Genomic DNA, 21,066 nt, shown 5'->3' on the forward strand with positions numbered 1-21,066 from the left:
AAAAAAAAAATAATATTGACATGAGCCCCAACAATTTTAATTCCGGTTTGTCTATGCGACTATGCCAACGAATTCATAATTTACAACGGCAGGCGGCAGCTTAATAGCACCAACTGCAAGCTTAAATCTTGGACTATTTAATTCGATGTTTATTATTTAATTAATATTATATCAATTATGATCTAAGCGACAAATTAAAACCACAGATATGTAAAACAGCAATATCATCCAATGCTGTATTTTTGACTGTTGCGATATTTTTTAAATCAAAACATTCAAAACTGAACGAACAACACGATATTGCATTTTTTGTAAAACCTGTCGCGGTCACACCTCCTACACAACGCGCCCATTGTTGTCTGCACTGTAACCATGTGTATGACCATTTTGTGCGCCGACTACTGTTTTTGTTATTCGTTCTTGTTATTGGACCATCTGCTGTGTATTGACTATCGAGTGAGTATCCCATTCCGCGATTCCTCCTGGCTATTGCCTACTCATTCTCTATTGTTCTGCCCTCACTCGGTCACGTTTAGCGTGGTCGCTCATCGAAAGTGTTTTTTTGACCATTAGCGTTCTATTAAACAGTCGTTTTTTTACCATCGTCGCCGTACGTTTGCTGCGCGACGAGACGGATCGTCTGCACATAGACTACACACTGTGCGTGCGGTTTAAACCCGCATAATCTTGGCAACAGATTCATGAATCGCTGGTGAGTAATACGGGGAAAACGATAGCCGCGCGCTCGTTGTTTACTCGACGACAGAATTTATCAATAATCGCCCAAGGTCATGCGCAGTATTTCACGAACGGATCCGATTTTTTACTCTTCCCCGTCATGCCGGCGTCCCGTTCGTCAAATCGAATCAGAAAAAAATTAATAAAAACTTCTGTTTACATTCAAGTGTCAACCCCTCCCCACCACTCTCGGAGCCCTTCCACCGCCCGCTCTCTTGTCGCATGATCACATCACAAACCTTTCGGTATGTTTCAGGCTAAATGAACCTCTCAAATTCTGATCTGAACGAGCGCTTGTACTTTATCAACTTTAACCAAGACAGCACGTAAGTAAATGTTTCTTCCAAGTATAACTGCGCGACTTTGCGCTGCCGCTTAATGTCTGACCCGCCACTGTGCTTATTTTTGTCGTTATGGCCCCACAGACGTATTGTCTGCTATATGATGTTTAACATAAGTTACTGTAACGGCTAATGATGCATTATATATATTTTTGTCTGGTACAATGTAAGAGATTCTAAGATACAAATGTACATTGTAAATGCGTTTTTTAAAGACCGTTGTGCGCCATATTCTGCATTATTTATAATTATACAGAATGTGTAGTTCACATGAGTTATCCACTTTGCAACCTTTAATAACTATAATTTATTTGCTTAAGTTTTATTTCACTAAACTGACATTAATTGAAGTCAACTCGCTGTTCCTATTGTTTATGCTATTAAGTAGGTTATTGTATTTTTAAATGTAATACATTGTTTTGTCATCAGTAAACATAGTGCTAAATCAATTTGTATTAGGTAGGTAATTGTTAGTAAATAATAGGTGTATTGAAAAAAAAAAAATTATTTCCATTACAACATTAATGTTGTAATTTTGATAGTGTTTATTATTTTCATTTAAACATTAATATTAAAAAATATAAAATCATATGAAATGTCACCAAGATAAAAATAATTGTTACTATTTTACTACTATATTTGATTTTATTTACAATAAATAACAAAAAATTTGAATCTGTTTGCAGAGTAATTTATACATATTACTTATTTTTTTAACATAATCTATCCTATGTATGTACTATACAAGTTTTAATTCAATTAATATTCTGAACTATAGTTAAGATAATATGACACATAATATGTATGTGACATTATAGATTATGTAATTAAGTATTTTATTTAAATACATTTTAAACGTAATTACAATTTTACGTAGTACTACTGTAAAATGTAAATAATACTTCATAGTACATATACGGTTAATATATATTGTTTTATTCAAGCATTAAATAATAGTGTTACCATAGATACTTAAATTAAATATTAATTCCATTATTGATTATACTATATTATAACAATAATGTTGTTCCTTGTTCATTTTTTGTTGATTAATTTAAAAGTAATGGTTGTAAGTGAAGTGATTAAATGTTGACTATATATTTATCTTATCTAAACTATTGAATAATAAATGAAAGATTTGCATAAGCTCCTAATGTATTCATTAGCCTTTGAAATAGAATGTCAGTTAATTTAACATATTAACAATATTAATCATATATGTGTATAACCAAGTAGGTAAAGAAAATTTTTTTATACTTATTAAAATATTATATACTTCAATTTTCATGAGTATATATTCTTGAATTTTACCAATAGAAATAATTTTCCTATACAAGTAATATTTATTTATTTACTTTACAAAAATATATTCATTTTTGGTTAATACATTTGGTTAGCTATGTTTTTCATGTTTAATTAATTTATATCTAACCTAAATATTTTATAATGATTATGTAAATCTTGATTTTACTGAATTAATTTTTTCATAGTTAAATGTTTGTGATAAATTATGATAGTCCAAGCAATCACACTTACGTGCCCTTATCTGCTATTTATTGAGTAATTGAATGTTCTCTATTATAGGTAATTATGAGTATTAGCTCAACAATAAATTGTTCATTTATTCCATTTTAAATTATATATTTTTGTATGATTTTTTTTTTATTTACATTTTAAAGTTCACATTTTATTTTTCCTTAAGCTTTAATTTAAGTTAAGTTGTATTATTGTATCCAATTAATTTAAAATTAATTATATGAATATTTAAAAACAATATAGTTGGCAATTTAATTTTGTTACTTTGGGTGTGTTTATTAAAATTTAATTCGTTTGAAAGTACTTAAATTCAAAAATATGTCACGTAACCATGATAACAAATATGAAAACTGTATTATTTATTATTATTGAACTACGATATATAGGCCGTATTAATTTGTATTGCCTTTATAAGGCTGTTTGTTTTGTTTTGTTTTTTTTTTATTAAATTTTATTTTTTTACTACTTCTTGTTATTATAATTGAATAATATAAAATTAATGTTAACTTAATGCCGGTAGAATCTTAATCTAAAATATTATACACCTAAAAACAAGGTAATATTTAGGTACCTAATGATTTCATTATATTATCAAATTAGTGAAAGTAATTAAACATTTTTCACTTGAGTTTAATCTAGAGATATTAAAATTGTGATAAGTTATTTTTCGAAATTATATTTTTTTTAAATTGTAATGAACATGTTTTTGTGGTTTCATGTTTTTTTCAAAAATATGATTTTGGATTATTATTTAATTAGTGCCAAGTTTTCGGTTGTAATCAAATCTACGTAAAAAATTTTTATTCACTTCATCGTTATTACTGAGAATATTCCAGGTAAAAACAGTTTAAGTACCTATTTTTATTTTTTATAGAACTTTATCTTACATTTAACCAATAAGAAATAAATAAATAAAACTGTTAGAATTTTGTTACATTTTTAGTATAATATTTGTGAGGCAAAGCTGATCAACAACAATAATACAACTATTTTCAAACTCTTGATTAAAACTGAAGTGAAAAATACCATTATATATACTTAATTATTACATATTTTATTTCAGAAACTTAAAATTTGTTAACACATGATTTTTAATTTAGTACAATGTGAACAAATCAATTTAAGGAAATTGAGTTACCATGGTTTTGTGTCATAATACAATAAAGTTCTGTAGCTCTTATTATTATGATTCATATACTATTCTCTCCACGGTTGAATGTGTCAATATTAATTTAATTATTTTATTTTATATCTTGTTGATCAACTTCTGGCCTTTTTCTAGTAATATAAAAATTAAATATGTATCACGCATCAATAAATAATATAGCCTTGCTTTGTCAAATAATGAATAATATTCTACTTTATTATGTATTTAACTTTATTTTTAGATGTTTTATTTTTATAAATATTATATTTGTATATTTACAACATTAGTTTATTTTTATTTTTTGTTATTAAAATAATCTAATTTGTATTTATTTTCAGATAAAAATGGAAGTTGAACTGGATCAAGATTTGCTGTATACTGCTCTTCAATTTCATGGGCCAAAATTACAAGAAGCACTAAGAAGTGAATTAGGTGATGTTGGAGAATTTACTGGACTTTCTAACCTAAGTTTCCCAGCTTATGCAAATGGACATAGTATCTCTAATGATTTAGATAACGAAAAACAGTTGAAACTTCATAAGTTTATTGCAAATAATTCTAAGGCATTTTTTAGTGTTGATTTGCTGGCTAACAATAAACAAAAACAATGTGAAGACTTTGAAATAAACTCATTTACTGTAATGCCACCGTATGAAGTGTTCGGATATATCAATAAAGAGATAAAGTTAAAACATTTCTTAAATGAACTCTCTGAAGGTGAAATCATAATTACTTCAATATCTTCAAAAAATATCTCTGGATTAATTTTAAAGGTATTATGCACTTATACTGAACCTATAAGGTGTGTTTCTGATATTAATGTCCGTGGTTTTTGTCAAGCATCTATTCCTGGTCTTAGTATTGGGGACAACTTGTGCTGTGAAGTATTAGAGGTAGTACCTGAAGCTTGTAAATTAGTTTGTGGAATAAAAGGAGTTAAATGCCACAAGAAGTATAAAGACTTACTTGGCTTATTTAACATGGACAATTGCCCTCAAACATTTAAATTGTTTCATGCTGGTAAAAATGATGATTCATATGACTCAATGTTACAAAACTCTACAGGATTTAAAAATCCATCAAATATTTGTAACCTAGAGTTAATAACAGGTTTATCTGATGATAGATATTCAATTATACCTTCTTTGTCAGGGAGCTTCCCAGAAAAAGAAATTGCATTAGAACTTCGTAAAGTTCAGTCTGCTCAATGGGCTATTCAAAGTGTTTCCGATGGAATTAAATATTTTAAAGCTGGACAACACTCTGAAGCATTTTTATGCTTAAATAAGGCATTGACTATAGATTCTTTAAATGTTGAAGCTTATGTAGCTAGAGGTGCTTTATATGCCAATCTAAGTCGTTTTCAAAAAGCAATTGAAGATCTCAAATCTGCCTTAAAAATTAATCCAAAACATGTAAATGGTCGTAAGTATCTTGGTGAAACTCTAATGGGGTATGCTAGAACTTTAGAGTCACAAAATAAGTTAGAAGAAGCATTACAATATTATGAAGAATGCTTACACGTAATACCTGATCATGACGAAGCAAAAGCGTCTATTGAATATCTTAAGTCAACTCTATTAGTTGGAAGAGCAATGCCTATAAATGCACATGACAATTTGTCAAAAAAGAAAATTGATACTGATTTAGAAAAATCAGCAAGTAGTAGTAGCAGTTCTAATCATAGCAATAGCAGTTCAAGTGATAGTTCAAGTTCAGGAAGTTCTTCAGATGAAGAAAGTAATAGTTCCTCTGATAGTGATTCTGATCACTCATCTTCTTCTGATAGTTCAAGTGATGGTTCATCTGGCAATGATTCACAAAAATTAGAAAAAGAAAGATCTTTATCACCATTTAGTAAGCGCTTGGCAATGATGGATGGAAGTAATACAAATGGAGGTGGATTACCTTGTAATCCGTCATTCGTTGCAGCGGAAAATTCTCAATCTCAGCAATTGAGTACAGAAAAAGAAAGTGATATTGAAGAAAGAATCCAAAAGTTAATACTCTTAAGTCAATCAAACAAAATTAAGAAAAATAAGCAAATTGGAATTAATATTCAAAAATTATTACAAGATGCTTATGCCTTGAAAAATGAAGAAAAAAAGACAGATAGAAAAATCAAAAAATCTAAAGATAAAAAGAAGTCTCATAAACACAAGAAAAAAGATTCTAAAGGTAAGCAGAAAAGTGCTAAGGATCATCAGGAACATCATCATAAAAAAAATAAATCAAAAAAACACAAATTCACTGAGCAATCATTTGATAATGAACAGCAAGTTATCCAAAAATCCAGTCTCCCCGATCCAGAGAGTGTTAAATCAAATTTATCAAATTTAAAAGAAAACATATTCTTTAAAAAGTATGTAAAACAAGATAAACCATCCAATGATCAAAATGTTATTGATAAGGATAATGAACAATCGGATATGTTTAAAGCAAATGAAATTGTAGAAATGCCAAATACTTACAAATATGATGAAGATCCATCATTGATTCCAACACCTAAGTTTAAAATGCAATTACCTACTACAACTACCACTTTTGTTAAGGTCAAGAAAAAGGAGACAACTGATAGTCTACCATACAATTGGGACAACAACCGTTTGCTGTCTACTAATCACGAGTTAATGAGAACACAGTCATCCAATAATAATGATACTAATAATGCAGAGCATACATTTCCTACTTTGTATGATACAAACAACAAAGGATATTTTAATCTACCTCCGTCAACTCATCCAGTTTCTGAAAATAATATTAATAATCTGGAGTTTCAACAAAAGCAATCTTATCTAAGTCCTAATAACAAGCAAAGATCGCGTAGCCGATCAGTATCTAAGAGGCGCATTAATTATTCAAGAAGTAGAAGTTCTGGAGGTCGTTCAAGTCAGTCACCATTTAAAAAGAAACCCAAAGAGACATCTAAGTCAAAAACTAGGAGTCGTTCAGGATCATATCCTCGGCATAGACGTTATTCGTCTTCACGTTCAAATCGTTCTCGTTCATCTTCACGTTCATACTCTCGTTCGCGTTCACGTTCTCGTTCCATGCATCATCGTAATCGCATGCCATATTACAACAATCGCAACCGTGGTACATACTATAAACCACGTTTTCAAAACCAAAATCATCATAATCGCGGTTTCCAGAATCGTGGTTTCCAACATCGTGGAGGATATGCTCACAGACAAAATTATAACAACTATAATAATAACTGGAATAATAGAGGTCAAAGAGGTGGTGGAAGGCAACGATTCTTCCATTACAGACCTAGACAATACGATAGAAATCGACACTATGAAAGGCGCAGTTACTCTGGTTCACCAAATCGTCGTAGCCGTAGCCGTAGTAAGAGTCGTAGTGGATCTAAAAATTCGTCTAAAGAATATAGAAAACGTTATTCTGGTAGTGGTGAAGATCAACAACATATTGCTAATAACAAACCCAAAACTCCACCAGAACCAACTACTGAAACCAATAAATGGCAACTTGATAGCAATGATAATGGTAATAGAAATTCACAAGATCACGATGAAGGATCCATTGAATAAAATACAAAGCTGACAATTTAATGATGTTTGATGGTTTACTTATTTTACACAGACATTCGCATAGACATATTTTTATTTGTTTTAAATTATAAATTTTTTTTTTAATATTTTCACTATGAATTAAATAACCACTTATAAAAACCTTATTTCAAACTAAGATTTTTGTAATTGAATACTACAATTTTAGATTTCTTATTTGCATAATATATAAGTTAATTTTGGGCTTTTATATTAGTTTGCTTTCATATCAACTCATATTATTATAAATTAATAATTTTAATTATACATACATTTTAGTAGACATTTTTAATTTGTATAAGAACATCAGTGTTTAAACTTTAAAATGTATTTTATTAATTCATATAAAAAAGACAGACTGTATTTCATATATTTAATAAAAAAGATTAGAGTTTAGTTAAAAAATGTTTTCTCTTATTTGTTCAGAGAACACATTCTGTACCATCCTATATATTATTTATTTTAATTATCATTTTAATCAAGTTATTAAAATAAATATAAATATAATTAAAATAATTATTGAAATTAATGAATTACAGTACAAAATTAATAAAATTAATGTTAGTTATTATTAGCATTATATCTTTAGTTTTTGTGTTGTTTGTACGGGGTATTTTATCTTTGTATAAAACTATTTTTAATAATATAAAAACTTTTTAAAATAATTAATTTTCTGTTTGTACCTTTACTTTATCCACCTTAATAGTTGAAACATAATTGAACATAAATCATTATCAATTGTGTTTTTTTTTTTTATCTAAAGTTACTGTTTTTTTTGTAAATATTACAATGAATTAAAAAATACAAGTTGAAATATTCATGATTAATTACAATTTACTCGACTTGTATTTCATGAATGGTATTATTTTTTTGTAAAGATTGTGATATGAATATTTACAAAATGAATAGTGTCATAAATTCATATCTTGTAGGTAATATACTAATATGTATCAAAGTAAATATTTATTAATGATTATTATGTATATATAGTTCAACTGCTTTTAGTAGCCAATTTTTTTAGAGCTCTGAGATAAACTAAATTGTGTGTGTCCCATGCCATTTATACTTAGTGCTCAACAACATTATTTTTAAAATTTTGTTTTTATTATAATTATTTATCATTTATTAGTTATAATATTTTTAGTCCAACAAACCCACTAAGATTAACAGATAATTCAAATTTAGCATTCAAGGGGTGTAGTCTCTGCTATCATGGTAGCTATGCCACTAGTATTGCTAATATTTTACCTTTATCGTTAAACTATACTATAACTAATACTGTAATTCGGTACATTACTTACGAGAAAAAAATTACTATGTTTTATATTTTTATAAAGAATTTTTTATAAGTGGTACTTGAAGTACTTCTCTATGTTGTTACTTATTAGTTATTTGTATTATTACTTATTACTGATAAACCTTCTATGGTTCATAATCTATGAGTACCTATTATTAATTTAATATAGAAGGCAGAATCTCATGTTTTAAGGAATACGGAGTATTATTTAAATGGGTTGCACTGAAACATTAAATAAAATTAATAATAATTAAAATGAATAAATTAGTTCTTGTTTGTAAAATGATTTTGTAATATAATTTATTGAAACGCCCTAACCAATTAATGTATGTTTACAGTGACAAATTTGTTTGAACAACTTTTTTAGAGGATTGGTAAATTAAATAAAGTTAAAACTGCATTCCATTGTTATTTATATTTCATATGCTTAATAATCAACAGAGGTAAACAATGACTGATTGCATATTATATTTATTTGATAATAGGTATTGAGTTAATTGAGGCCTCAATAAGAAAAAAGATTTTCTAGTTGTATTTTTATTTTTATATTAAATATATTTCATAATAAGTATTCAATTTAAATAATTTTCTTAGCTTTTGTTGAAGCAAACTTTTGTATCATCTCGTATATATTTCTCATTATAGTAATAGTATTAAATTTCCAGACAGAAATTGGGAATATCAAGTGTTATATTATTATTCTTTTTCATATTAAGAATTAAAATATTACAAATTAGTGGCCCCTAACATCTCAAGTCTTATGTCCCCTTCTCTTTATTAGTGCTTGATTATTGGTACAAAAGTATAAATTGTGTAACCGATTATTGAGGCAATAATAATAACTACTGTACATCGACGATACTGAAACATTTTAAATTTTAACTGGTCATATAAATTTTCTATTAAAATTATATATTTATAGTATAGTATAGTATTATAGTTTGGTCTTGTGAAGTATTATAATAATAAATTATAAACATATTACATTATTGTATTTAACTACCTATATTTTAAAAAAAATTGACCGTGAAAATTAGTGTTACCAGATCGCACACCTCGCGTGTAACATTACAACAATTTATGATATAATATTATATACACACTATTACACTAATGTGCAAAGTATGTACTATGTATTATGAAACAAATGGACAACGGTGGAGCGTGTGCGTTTTGCTCGAGAATTATACCGCGACGGCACGGCGCGATAATAACATAATATGTAGTTATAACTATATTATATGTAATGCGACGGACAAGCAGCAGCTGTTCGCCCATTTTTAAACGTCAAGGCGGTCCGGTCCCGTCGAGCGGCGGCGGCGACGCGTTCAAAATAAATTACACGTTCCACGTTCGTTTACGTGTCTTAACCAGGTCATGGTTGGAGGTCAAGTTTCGCGCCAATGCATCGCCGGGCGAAAGTGATTCTCCGCGCCGGCACAATAACAGTAATAATAATATGACAACGACAAAACGCATCACCCAAAGCCCCCACCATTGGCTCCGACCCGCGGTGTTGTCGGCCGTTCCTTCGATATTCCAACATTCAGGCGAATTGCGTTTTTTTTTTTCGTCAGAACGAAAAAAATCGGCCAAACAAACACTGTCGTGCCGATAGGTGTATTTTCGTGATATCGCGTTACAATCGCGGTTGCCGTACACCGAACGCTCTCGTCTCGCTCGCGGTTCGGTTATCCGTCCCCCGCCCACCAGCACTGCCGCCGCCGGATATCTCTACGTGGCGCGATTCCGCGCTCGAACTTCGGTCCGCTGCTGGAACACGACGGCGGTGTCCACTGTATCGCTGCTCTGCGTTGTCGCGTTGCGGCGGTGATTCGAAATCCCATCGCTGGACGAACGACGACAAAAACTAATACCATATTAATCATATCGTACAACTGATATTATAACGTTGAAAATAATTCACAACGTGTTATAGAGACCTCGGTGTGATGTGTATAAATTACTAATTAGTTATCTCACGACGCGTAATTTTCATTACACGTCAACAACGGTAATAACAATAACAATAATATAGTAATTAATAATATAACAACATAATCACACAGACGAGCACGTTGGCGTTAATTGTTATTGTTGTTATTATACGCGCGACCGACTGTGCTGGTTGTGCTCGCGTATGTATGTGCGTCTGTGTGTGTGTGTGTGCGCGCGCGCGTGTGTTTGTGGGTGTGTGCGCGCGTGTAACAGTCGACGCACCGCCATGGTCAATAACTAATAAGTGCTTAAAACTGTGCTAAACGATATCATGCTGCAGTTCGACACGAAGATCGCTATATGTATATAGTCGGCTGCCGGCGCGTAGGTACGACTGCACTGTTGTAGACGTCGTAGTGTGATGATATTTACGGAATAAATTGTCGTCGTGCCGTTGTAATTATTAATTGTTTGTCGTATTACTATTTATTTTTATTTTTTTTTTCATTATAGAAACATAACAATACAATAGTTTACCGGTTTTCCGGCGGTCCTTCCGTTTTTAACGCGTATTATATAATAATAATTACAAAACCTCGTCGTACGTAGATACATTTCCGGTTAAAATAACGGCGATTCGAAGTTACGCGCGATGTGCTAAAAAAATAAAATCAAATTTCGTCGTCGCGATACCGTGAATCGGCGTATCGCACGTGCCCATATATATCGGTATTATATTTAATGTCGACCGGTGCTCTGGAACTCAAATATTTCAGTTTTGGTACAGCTGGTAAAAAAGTGTTGAGCAAGTACGATTTTGCACATGATATTATGATATACCTATAGTTTACTTGATACCATATTTTTAATATTTATAACATTGATAAATTATTATTATAATATATATATATATGCATATGTATATGAATTTATAAATAAACATTAAAAAAAAAAATGACTGTTTCGTGACGGCATTTATTGGAAAGGGCGTGATTGATATATTAGTATTACACAACAATATAATATCATAATATATGTGTGCCGTTAAAAATTATGTATTAATGTATTATTATATACACATACTGCAAAGTGCAGACTCGCAACATCCGTCGCAATCGCGTGTTTGGCGATAACGATATGTATAATGTTGTAAATTCTATAATAATGTCCTAAATTTCAGCTGTTTTTAACACTTTAATGACCGCTTGATGCGATCCAAATAATATTATACGTATCGATATCATTTTCTTTGTACACGTATACTATATAATACTATTTGATCGTCGTCTGTTTTACTTCCACGCCGCCCAGAGTTACGGTTTATAAACCCAAGGTTTGATGATTGTTATTATAATGGTTTCAGCAATTTTTTTCTGACAATGAGTCATTTTTTTTACCTTGCCATCCATCTAATTATGCAATTTTACAAACGATCGACCAATAAATATTTTATCTACCTATATAAAATGCATTATAATATATTATATTATATACAACAGCAGTCAGCAGTCTACTAGTACGGCAGAATGAATTGAATACAGAATTTAAATTAACTTATTTTACCTTATTATTATTTAGCTTGTACATCAATAGTCGTTACTTGTTACTTCAATATTTATTAAATGTCATCAGCCATCATCATTGTATAGGTCTGCGATTTTTTTTCGCGTTATTCTCCTGTGTATTGCTATGTAGGTAGTAATATGTATAAATTATAAAACAATAACGATATATAGTGATACTTTCCCTAAATATCTCTACTTTGTTCCGTGCGTGGGGTTATAAACTTTTCGATTCCTACACGGCCATTATACACACCTGCACATTAAATTGTGAATTTTTATTCAGTGGTTCTCATGATATAGGTACATTGAGTGTGGAAAACTTGTTATATAGTTATGTAATTGACCAGTTGACCTTAGAGATTGTAAATAAAAGAACAATGATATAGATACAACAGCCAACGGTTATATTATTTAAAATATTCGAGGGATCCTTTATAGTGAAATTATAATTTGGTTTCAACGTGATAAGGAATTCGAAATGGTACACGCAAAATGATTCACCAAGCATAATCACCCCCATTTTTTACTTAAACAATACATTTTTCAAGTTCTGTATTTTTAAGAATATTTAAGGATCATATTTTCTGCGATGACAAACTCTTTTTTCTAAATTCGAATATACTTTTTTACCTAGTATAAATGACGAAGCAGATGATGTTTTTAAAAATGTTCAAAATTCGAAAGAATAGTTTTTTTTTAGTTATGAACATGTATGTATATAGTTATAATAATAATCTTTAAAAATGGTTTTACAAAAATATAAAATATATGTAATAATTGATTTAATATAATTGAAATTACAAATTTTCAAATTTTATGTACTAAGTATAGCTATAATGACCCAATGACTATTCCCAAAATCCATTATCATGGACTTAATAATCTTTTTGAACAAAATTTAAGTAATTCAAAAAATCTATTCTTTCGAGTTTAGATTTCGATACATCAACATTTTCTAAAGTTATCTTTATTAACAACTAGCTATCCCCGTGCACTTCATTACCCGTAAAAAATGCATTCGTGATAAATTTGATTGCTTAATGCCAACATTTAACGTAACGCATGTGGATAAATAATATTTTTGGTTTTCTGATTTGATGTAAGTGTATAGATGATATATCCGACGTATCAACTTTACATAGCTGTCCCACCCAGCGTTGTTTTTTTATTTCAATTATTTTAATTTCTTTTGGAACAACTCAATTTTAATTGTCTTTTCTTTCTGGACAAAAAACCAATAACTCAAAAGTGTGAACCAAAATCAACGAAAAAGTTTTGTACTCTTATACTACATCAACTATTCATTAAAATACTAATTTCTAATAATAACTTGGTAACGCGGATGAAAAATAATATCTTTATGTGCGTATTTTCCAATTATTAAAAAAATGAATAACTCAATTTTTCATTAACTTATTGAACCAAAAATAGGTTTAAAACTTGCTTCGCGATGTACTCTTTCGTCTCTTTCATTAAAAAAATAATAATCAAGGTAATCGGATGAGTAGTTTCAGAGAAAACACGTCATGACAAAGATTTCCATTTGAAAAAAAGTCGGTATCGTCGCAATACATAAATTATATAAAATGGTCTTAAGGTATACTTAAAAATCTCAAAAAATAAAATTTGAAAAAATTAATTATTAAAAGAAATTATGGAGTGAACCACGAGTAATGAGTTAATGTAAAGTTTAGTAACTTATTAATATACAGTTATAATAAAATTATAGTGTTTTCATATCTGTGTGTATAATGTTGATGCAATTCGGAAAGCAAAATATTTCAAATATTTCAATACAAGTGTTTTATCTATCGTTTTCTAATGTAACCTGAAATGACTGAATAAGGATGAAATAATTAAATAAATATATGACATTATAGACGCAACTGTATGTAAGATCTTGGTAATGTAACGGCTTAAAATGTAATATAGCTATAGCTTGTAAGTCTATAATATACTTATATATAGTATAAAGGCACTATATAATAAATTATTGTATAATATATATATTTATATATTATAATATATTATTCGGATAGATGTATCTCGAGTCTCGACTCTTTGTATCTTTATATCTTATGGAGCGGTGTATTATTCCTTGTCCCTGGAATCTTGCCTGTCACTAATATCTTCAATAAACTTAATTATTGTTGTTAATTGTTAATATATAACGAGAATAAACTTCTATATTTATAGGTCGACAAATTCATTGTATAATTATAGACCTACATGGCTATATCTTATTATATAAAAATATAAGCTTATATTTTATGATCCTATTGGAAATTAATGAAAATGATTTATGACGTAGATGATTATAAATAAATAAAATAATTATAATAACCTTTAACATGCGCAAATGATACTACACACCATAATGTGTACTAATATACACATTATATACACTTTGTAACCGTAAAAGCGATTAAATACTGTGAGATAACAAAATATTTTTATCGAAATAATTCGGTTTGAATATATTACCTTTAAAAATATATATAGGAAGTGCTGAAACAATTTAAAATAAATATATAGGGCAACACACCGTTTATAACGAGATTTGTAGTTATTATTATTATTTAAAAAAATAATATGTATTAAAACAAACGTGATTTTATTGAGCTGTATACGTGTGGCAAATAGAAACAAAATAACAAAGTCTGACGTGATTTTAATACTTGATAATTAATTTTCTTTCATAACAATGTATGTCGTATGTGGTATGTGTAGTTATTATTGTTAAATGATAAGTAAACAATAATTTGTCATCATGGTTATCTTTTAATAATTGTCAATATAGTTTTGTATATTTGTCGACGCTTGATAAGATTTATAAATTTAACGATAATTTCGTCAAATTATATGGGATAATAGTATTTTTTGTCGTTCAATTAATTTTACCTCTTGGTGGATGTTTTTTTGGTTATTTTTATCGTAGTTGATCTTATCATTTAATACGTACCATGCATTATAAATTATTGCTAATCAATTTAATTTATTTGCTACAATACAATATTTATATTATTATGAATCTTGAAACATGTATTTTATTATTTTAACATACATAAAAATATGAACTAAAATAATGTACATAGTTGATAATATTAAGTACTACAACTACAGAATTACTGTTAGCATATAACATATAGTATATTCCTCGACTGCTAAAATTTAAAATTGCGTAATTATAATATGAATAAAAAAACGTGTTTAAAATATAACAACTGGTATGTTTACATAGAGTGCATAATATGTCAATATGTAAATATTAAAATATGTATATGAATGTAGACTCGTTTCTTTCAATGTTCAATCTGTTTTTCTCATTTGTTATTACCAGATATAAAATATCCGTTAATATTATTTTTCATACTTTCATAATATGATGTCATATTTTCATATATTCAATTTTTGAGCACAACGAATTACAATTGTTTTAAAAGAAACACTTATTAATAACTTCATTATTTAAACTAAGATCACATGTATTATTATTTATTAGGATACAGAAACTGTTGATTATCTATCAATTCATTTTGGGTATTTAATATTTTAATCGTGGTTCACTAATTATTTAGAAATTTATATTAATTTGAAAATTATAACAATATAAATCAAAAATATATTTATGTACTTTGAAAAGTGTACCAACATTGAGTAATAATTTGTTTTAAAAATGTGTTCTGATATGTATTAGGTTATGTATAGGTATACAGCAGGTAGTTATATTTTCATTATGAAAGAATTACATGCTCCCCAAGTGAAGGCCTCTTTAGTCTAATACAAATTACCAATAAATGGTTTTAAAGTTTTATCGAATTTAAATTATTTAAAAAAAGTCAAAAACCAACATTATTTTAAGGTAATAAATCTAAATCCTTTAAAAACAAATATATTTAAAGAAAAAAGTATTGTACACATGTATGCCTAGCTTAATTTTTATTTATAAGATACGTGTTATATGTATAGAGAAAACTAGTGACTAAAATCTTAATGTTAATGATTTTTGAATTTTGAATTAAAATTCTGGCATATTAGGTAAGTAACTAGTAAGTAGTAAGTTTATTAGATCTTAAAAATAGGTTTTAAATGATAAAGAATACGTACCAATAAACGGAACGTAACCTACCTTATGTTTAAAATACATTTTATTATAATATATATATATATTATACATTCATTATTTATATCATATTACAAGTTTTGAATTCTTTTATAATATTGTTCTTCGTGGTTTATATTTGAATATAGGAACATAATATAACTACTTTTATAATATTGTATTTAAACGTGATTCACATAGAGACTCAAATTAAAGTAATATTAAATAGGTACGTATGCGATGGCATACCTACATAAATTAAACCATATTTAATATTACCTAAACTGTGTTTTATAATAGTATTATAGCTTTAAGTTTTAACTCGCAGTAAATCATTCATGATGAATTAGTGTTAGTCACGGCGTTCTTAATGTTTTAAAACTGCAGTGCTCTTTGTTTACCTTATCCGTCATTTTAAACACCAAGGTCTAGTTAACTAGGGATAACTATCTCGGTTTAATGGAATATGACTAGAGTCTAGAAGTATAGCAAATACTGCAAGACAAGTGTACTATTATGTGCACTATGCAGTGTGCATCTATCAAGGTCATTTGGTGCGCGACGGTGCATATGTTTCATAATCACGATGCAAGGTTTTTTTGTATACACGTGTCAATATTAACAAAATACTTTCAAAACAAATTGATTTTTTTTTCAATGAATACATCAAATAATACAAATGCATTATGACTAATATGATATTATCTTTTAATCTATTATATAACATTGAAAGAACAGTTGTTGAATTGTCTAGTATACCTTAATATATACATAGGTAAATATGAAACTAAGTAATAATATTCAGAGCCGAGTATTAGGCTGGCAAATTGCCAATTTAAGTTTAAACAAATTTTGGAACTTTAAGAAAAAAGTCGTTCAACTGTATTGTAAGGGTTTTGTCTGTTTTTTGAGTGTACGTATATCTATAATAAGCGAAGTTTGTTAAATTTATTTAAGTGACTAAAGTTATAATTAATTTTTTCATAAGCTTTTTTATTAAAATTAATAATATTATTTAATATATTAATTATTAAAAAAAAAAAAATTAATTGGTGGAATGAATATTTATCCATTTATATACTGGGCGATTCACTTGTACGTTTATTTTCCCACTCCCATTTTTTTCTAATACATTCAATAATTCGAATTCCAATTTTTGATATTTTTATGTATAGTTAAAAAATAAGGGTCAGATTTACAAATTTGGTCCACCTTTTGTATTATAAATTATTAAGGTAATTTTTCTTTTTAATATTGATGTATAACATATTAATTCAAACTAGTATTTTATGACTTCGGAATTATTTAACTTTGTGAGATAATAACTTTAAAAGATATAGTGGTTATGATGATTAGAATAATTCGTATAATTGTATAGTATAAATATCATATAGGTTGAACACGCAGATGATTTCAGGAAGTTATTTTTAAAATTTAAAAATAGTTTTTCAAAAAATTTGATATAAATAACCAAATCCTTAATATACTGTACTTATTCCTGTTTTAATCTTTTAATTAAAATTGATTTTAAACTTTTGAATTATTCAAATTATAATAATTCTTTGGAAACATTTGTCATTTTTATTGATACTAATCATTATTCATTAATTAATAATGGAATGGATAATTATAAGTAAAATATATTAGCTAAATTTTTTACGATTTTATAAAGCTAAGCCGCGAAGTTGAATTATTGAGTTATCTTCGCAGATTATAGAATGGTGATCATAGTAGTTAGAATAAAAACTGGCTTCAGCTCATCTGTTACCAAGGTCGTAACTGGGAAGAGGTTCCAGAGGTCCGGACCTCCCCCCTGGAATTTTTAAAAGTACAAACATTTTAGTGGTGAATATGGTTTATTGGCTATATAATATCAGTATTTATATTTAAAAAAAATGTTGGATATTGTGATTAATGTCTTTTTTTATAAAGTAAAATTATGTTGTTCATAGCAAATTCCTTATTACGTCACTGCTAGTTGTAATAAACTTCCGTACTTGAATAACATATACATTTATTTGTTTGGCATAAATCTAAATACTTATTTTTTAATCGTTATAAATATTTCACACATTTATTATTATTTGTTTCAGATCTCTTGCTGTTGGTACAAAGACTGGATATCGTTTGTATTCATTGTCTTCCGTTGATAATTTAGACCAAATATATGAAAATGGTAAAGACAATTAAAATATTAAATTATATGAAAATGACTTCTGTAAAAATTATATTTTAACTTGTGGCAGAATCTGAAGACATCTGTATTGTGGAGAGGCTATTCAGCAGTAGCTTGGTTGCAGTGGTCAGCTTGTCGTCGCCACGTAAGTTAAGAGTGTGCCATTTTAAAAAAGGAAATGAAATATGTAACTACAGCTACTCAAACACTATTTTAGGCGTGAAACTAAACAGGGCCGTAAGTACAATTTACAATGTATTAGGGCAATTATTAATGGCATTAATTCTAATCTATTTTTTTATTTTTGGCAGAGATTAGTTGTATGCCTAGAAGAATCTTTGTATATACACAATATACATGACATGAAGGTCTTGCACACAATCAGAGACACTCCACCAAACCCAGCAGGACTTTGTTGTCTATCTACAAACAGTGATTTGTGCTATTTGGCATATCCTGGTTCAAGTACAACTGGTGAAGTGCAAATTTTTGATGCCATCAATTTGGTAATCATTTTATATAAACCTTTTGATTTATTAAGTTGAAATTTATTTTGAATTATATTATATTTTAGCAATCTGTGTCCATGATCTCAGCTCATGAAAGTCCTTTGGCAGCAATGGCCATTAGTCATCAAGGCAATAGAATAGCGACAGCCAGTGAACGAGGCACAGTTATTAGAGTGTTTAACATTTCTGATGGTGCCAAACTGTACGAGTTCCGCCGTGGTGTTAAACGCTGTGTCAGTATTTGTAGCTTGGCGTTTAGTATTGATGGCTTGTACTTGTGCTCATCAAGTAATACTGAAACAGTGCATGTGTTCAAATTGGATGACACTAAAGAAATGTAATTTACTATTAACAAAAATGTGTGTTTATTTTGGATAATAATAAAATTGTTTTATTTTATTTAGCCCACAAATGCCCGACGAACAACAAAGCTGGATGTCATTTTTGTCAAAAGCCGTTACTGCATCAGCTAATTATTTACCGACTCAAGTAACAGATGTGTTCAACCAGGGAAGAGCAGTTGCTTCAATCCATCTACCGTTTCAAGGACTAAAAAACATTTGTACTATAGTGATGTAAACAATTAATTTACTAAAAATAAATTATTTTGAAATAACTATGATTTATTATTTTTAGGGTTGATAAAGTTTTAAGGTTATTGGTTGCTTCATCCCATGGATATTTGTATGTTTATAATTTAGATATGGAAGAGGGTGGTGAATGTACTCTCTGGCGTACTCATAGGTTTGTCAAATGCTTTGTGTTTGTTTGATTGTTGTATATTTTTATTATTAATGTACACATTTTGAACTGTATTAGACTGGATGGCCAACTAGATGTAGTGGACAGCCCCAAACCAATCAAATTGAAGGAGGCCAATACAACCAAGTTAGATAAAAACACGAAAACAGAATCCTCAATTAATAAAAATTTAGGTTTGTAAAATTGAACTCTATAATTTTAATTCTTTCATCATTTAAAACTATTAGTTTAATATTTGATCATCATTACTTACATCAGTTATTATACCTAACAAATCAAAATTTATTGAATGGAATTTGAGGAATATAATAGTGAAGCTTCTAAAAATAATGTGCCACACTGTCCTATAGCTGCTTTTATTTTGGTGAAATTTCAAAATTGTATATAATAACTATTAAACGTTTATGAATTAGAATATTTTATTAAACATTGTTTTAATGATTAACTTATTCCATTTATAACAAGTATTTAACATTTGTTATGAGTCGTTGACTGGTAGTTTCTAAAATTGTTTATAACAGATACTGGGCCTGCAGTAGTGTTAGACACTAACCATATGACTGAGGACTGCTTGGATTGCACACTGTCGGTAGCGAGTGAGTATACCGCTTTAGCCCTTCTTAATTTTAATATGGTTTGACTGACACCGTTGTTGGTTTTGTTTTCTGCTGCTCGATTCCTTCTCTCTAAATTGCTGTCCTTCAAATGAACCTGGTGTATCTGTGTGTGTATTTGTATATACAATAAAATCTAAAAGATCCAGTTGGAAGTTATGCTGGTGTCCTCAGGGGACATCCTTCATCCAGTCAGTCAGGTATTTGTCATAACAACTCATAACATTTGTGAATTTTTCATTAGATAACAAAATGCGTACAATGACAAAATATTACATTATATATTATATTACAGTGTTGAGCTATTTAATTGCATATAATATAACTATTAGATTAATTATAATTTTTTTTATTACAGATGCAGAGAATCATGTTGACAGCTTGACTGATGTATCTGAAGATCGATTTAACTTGAATGACGATTCAGAGTTTCCTCCAGTTATATGAAACTTGCATACTTATTATTTGTGCTGTTAAATTTTTGTTAAATTGTTTGTCTTAATATTATATATATTTTTCCCGATCTGCCTTTTCTTCAAAAATTGTGACATATTTTATAAATACATTTAAACAATATATTTTTAAATGTTAAGTATTAAGACTCAATATATTATAATATGCTTAAAACGTTAACAAATTGTACAATATTATTTTCAATAATTATATATTAATGCAGTGTACGACTGTAGATCAATGTTTTATTTTTTATTAAGTAGGAAAACTTCTAGGTTAGGTAAGCACATGATTTTCATACTCAAAGGTATAAAAT

General features: G+C 28.5%; 1 protein-coding gene across 5 annotated transcripts; it reads left to right on the forward strand.

Moving 5' to 3' along the window:
- The first annotated feature begins 414 nt into the window (after positions 1-414).
- On the forward strand, positions 415-20,985 carry LOC132922059 (WD repeat domain phosphoinositide-interacting protein 2-like). 5 transcript variants are annotated; one of them, XM_060985372.1, is made up of 12 exons: positions 417-712; positions 995-1,064; positions 18,330-18,412; positions 18,483-18,649; positions 18,724-18,918; positions 18,987-19,258; positions 19,326-19,496; positions 19,558-19,665; positions 19,741-19,856; positions 20,205-20,279; positions 20,441-20,497; positions 20,656-20,985. In XM_060985372.1, exons 2-12 carry the CDS (start codon positions 1,000-1,002, stop codon positions 20,742-20,744), a joined length of 1,398 nt encoding a protein of 465 aa, XP_060841355.1. In that variant the 5' UTR covers positions 417-712; positions 995-999; the 3' UTR covers positions 20,745-20,985. The 5 variants fall into 5 exon arrangements, with proteins under 5 accessions (XP_060841352.1, XP_060841355.1, XP_060841353.1 ...); XM_060985370.1 differs by lacking the exons at positions 417-712; positions 995-1,064 and adding an exon at positions 10,728-11,378; XM_060985373.1 differs by lacking the exons at positions 417-712; positions 995-1,064; positions 20,441-20,497 and adding an exon at positions 10,729-11,378.
- The last annotated feature ends 81 nt before the right edge of the window (positions 20,986-21,066 follow it).

Source organism: Rhopalosiphum padi, chromosome 2 (assembly GCF_020882245.1).
Source record: "Rhopalosiphum padi isolate XX-2018 chromosome 2, ASM2088224v1, whole genome shotgun sequence".
Lineage (NCBI taxonomy): Eukaryota > Metazoa > Arthropoda > Insecta > Hemiptera > Aphididae > Rhopalosiphum > Rhopalosiphum padi.

Coding starts and splice junctions, on each gene's coding strand:
- LOC132922059 (XM_060985369.1), top strand. CDS start 4,107: ATGGAAGTTGAACTGGATCAAGATTTGCTGTATACTGCTCTTCAATTT.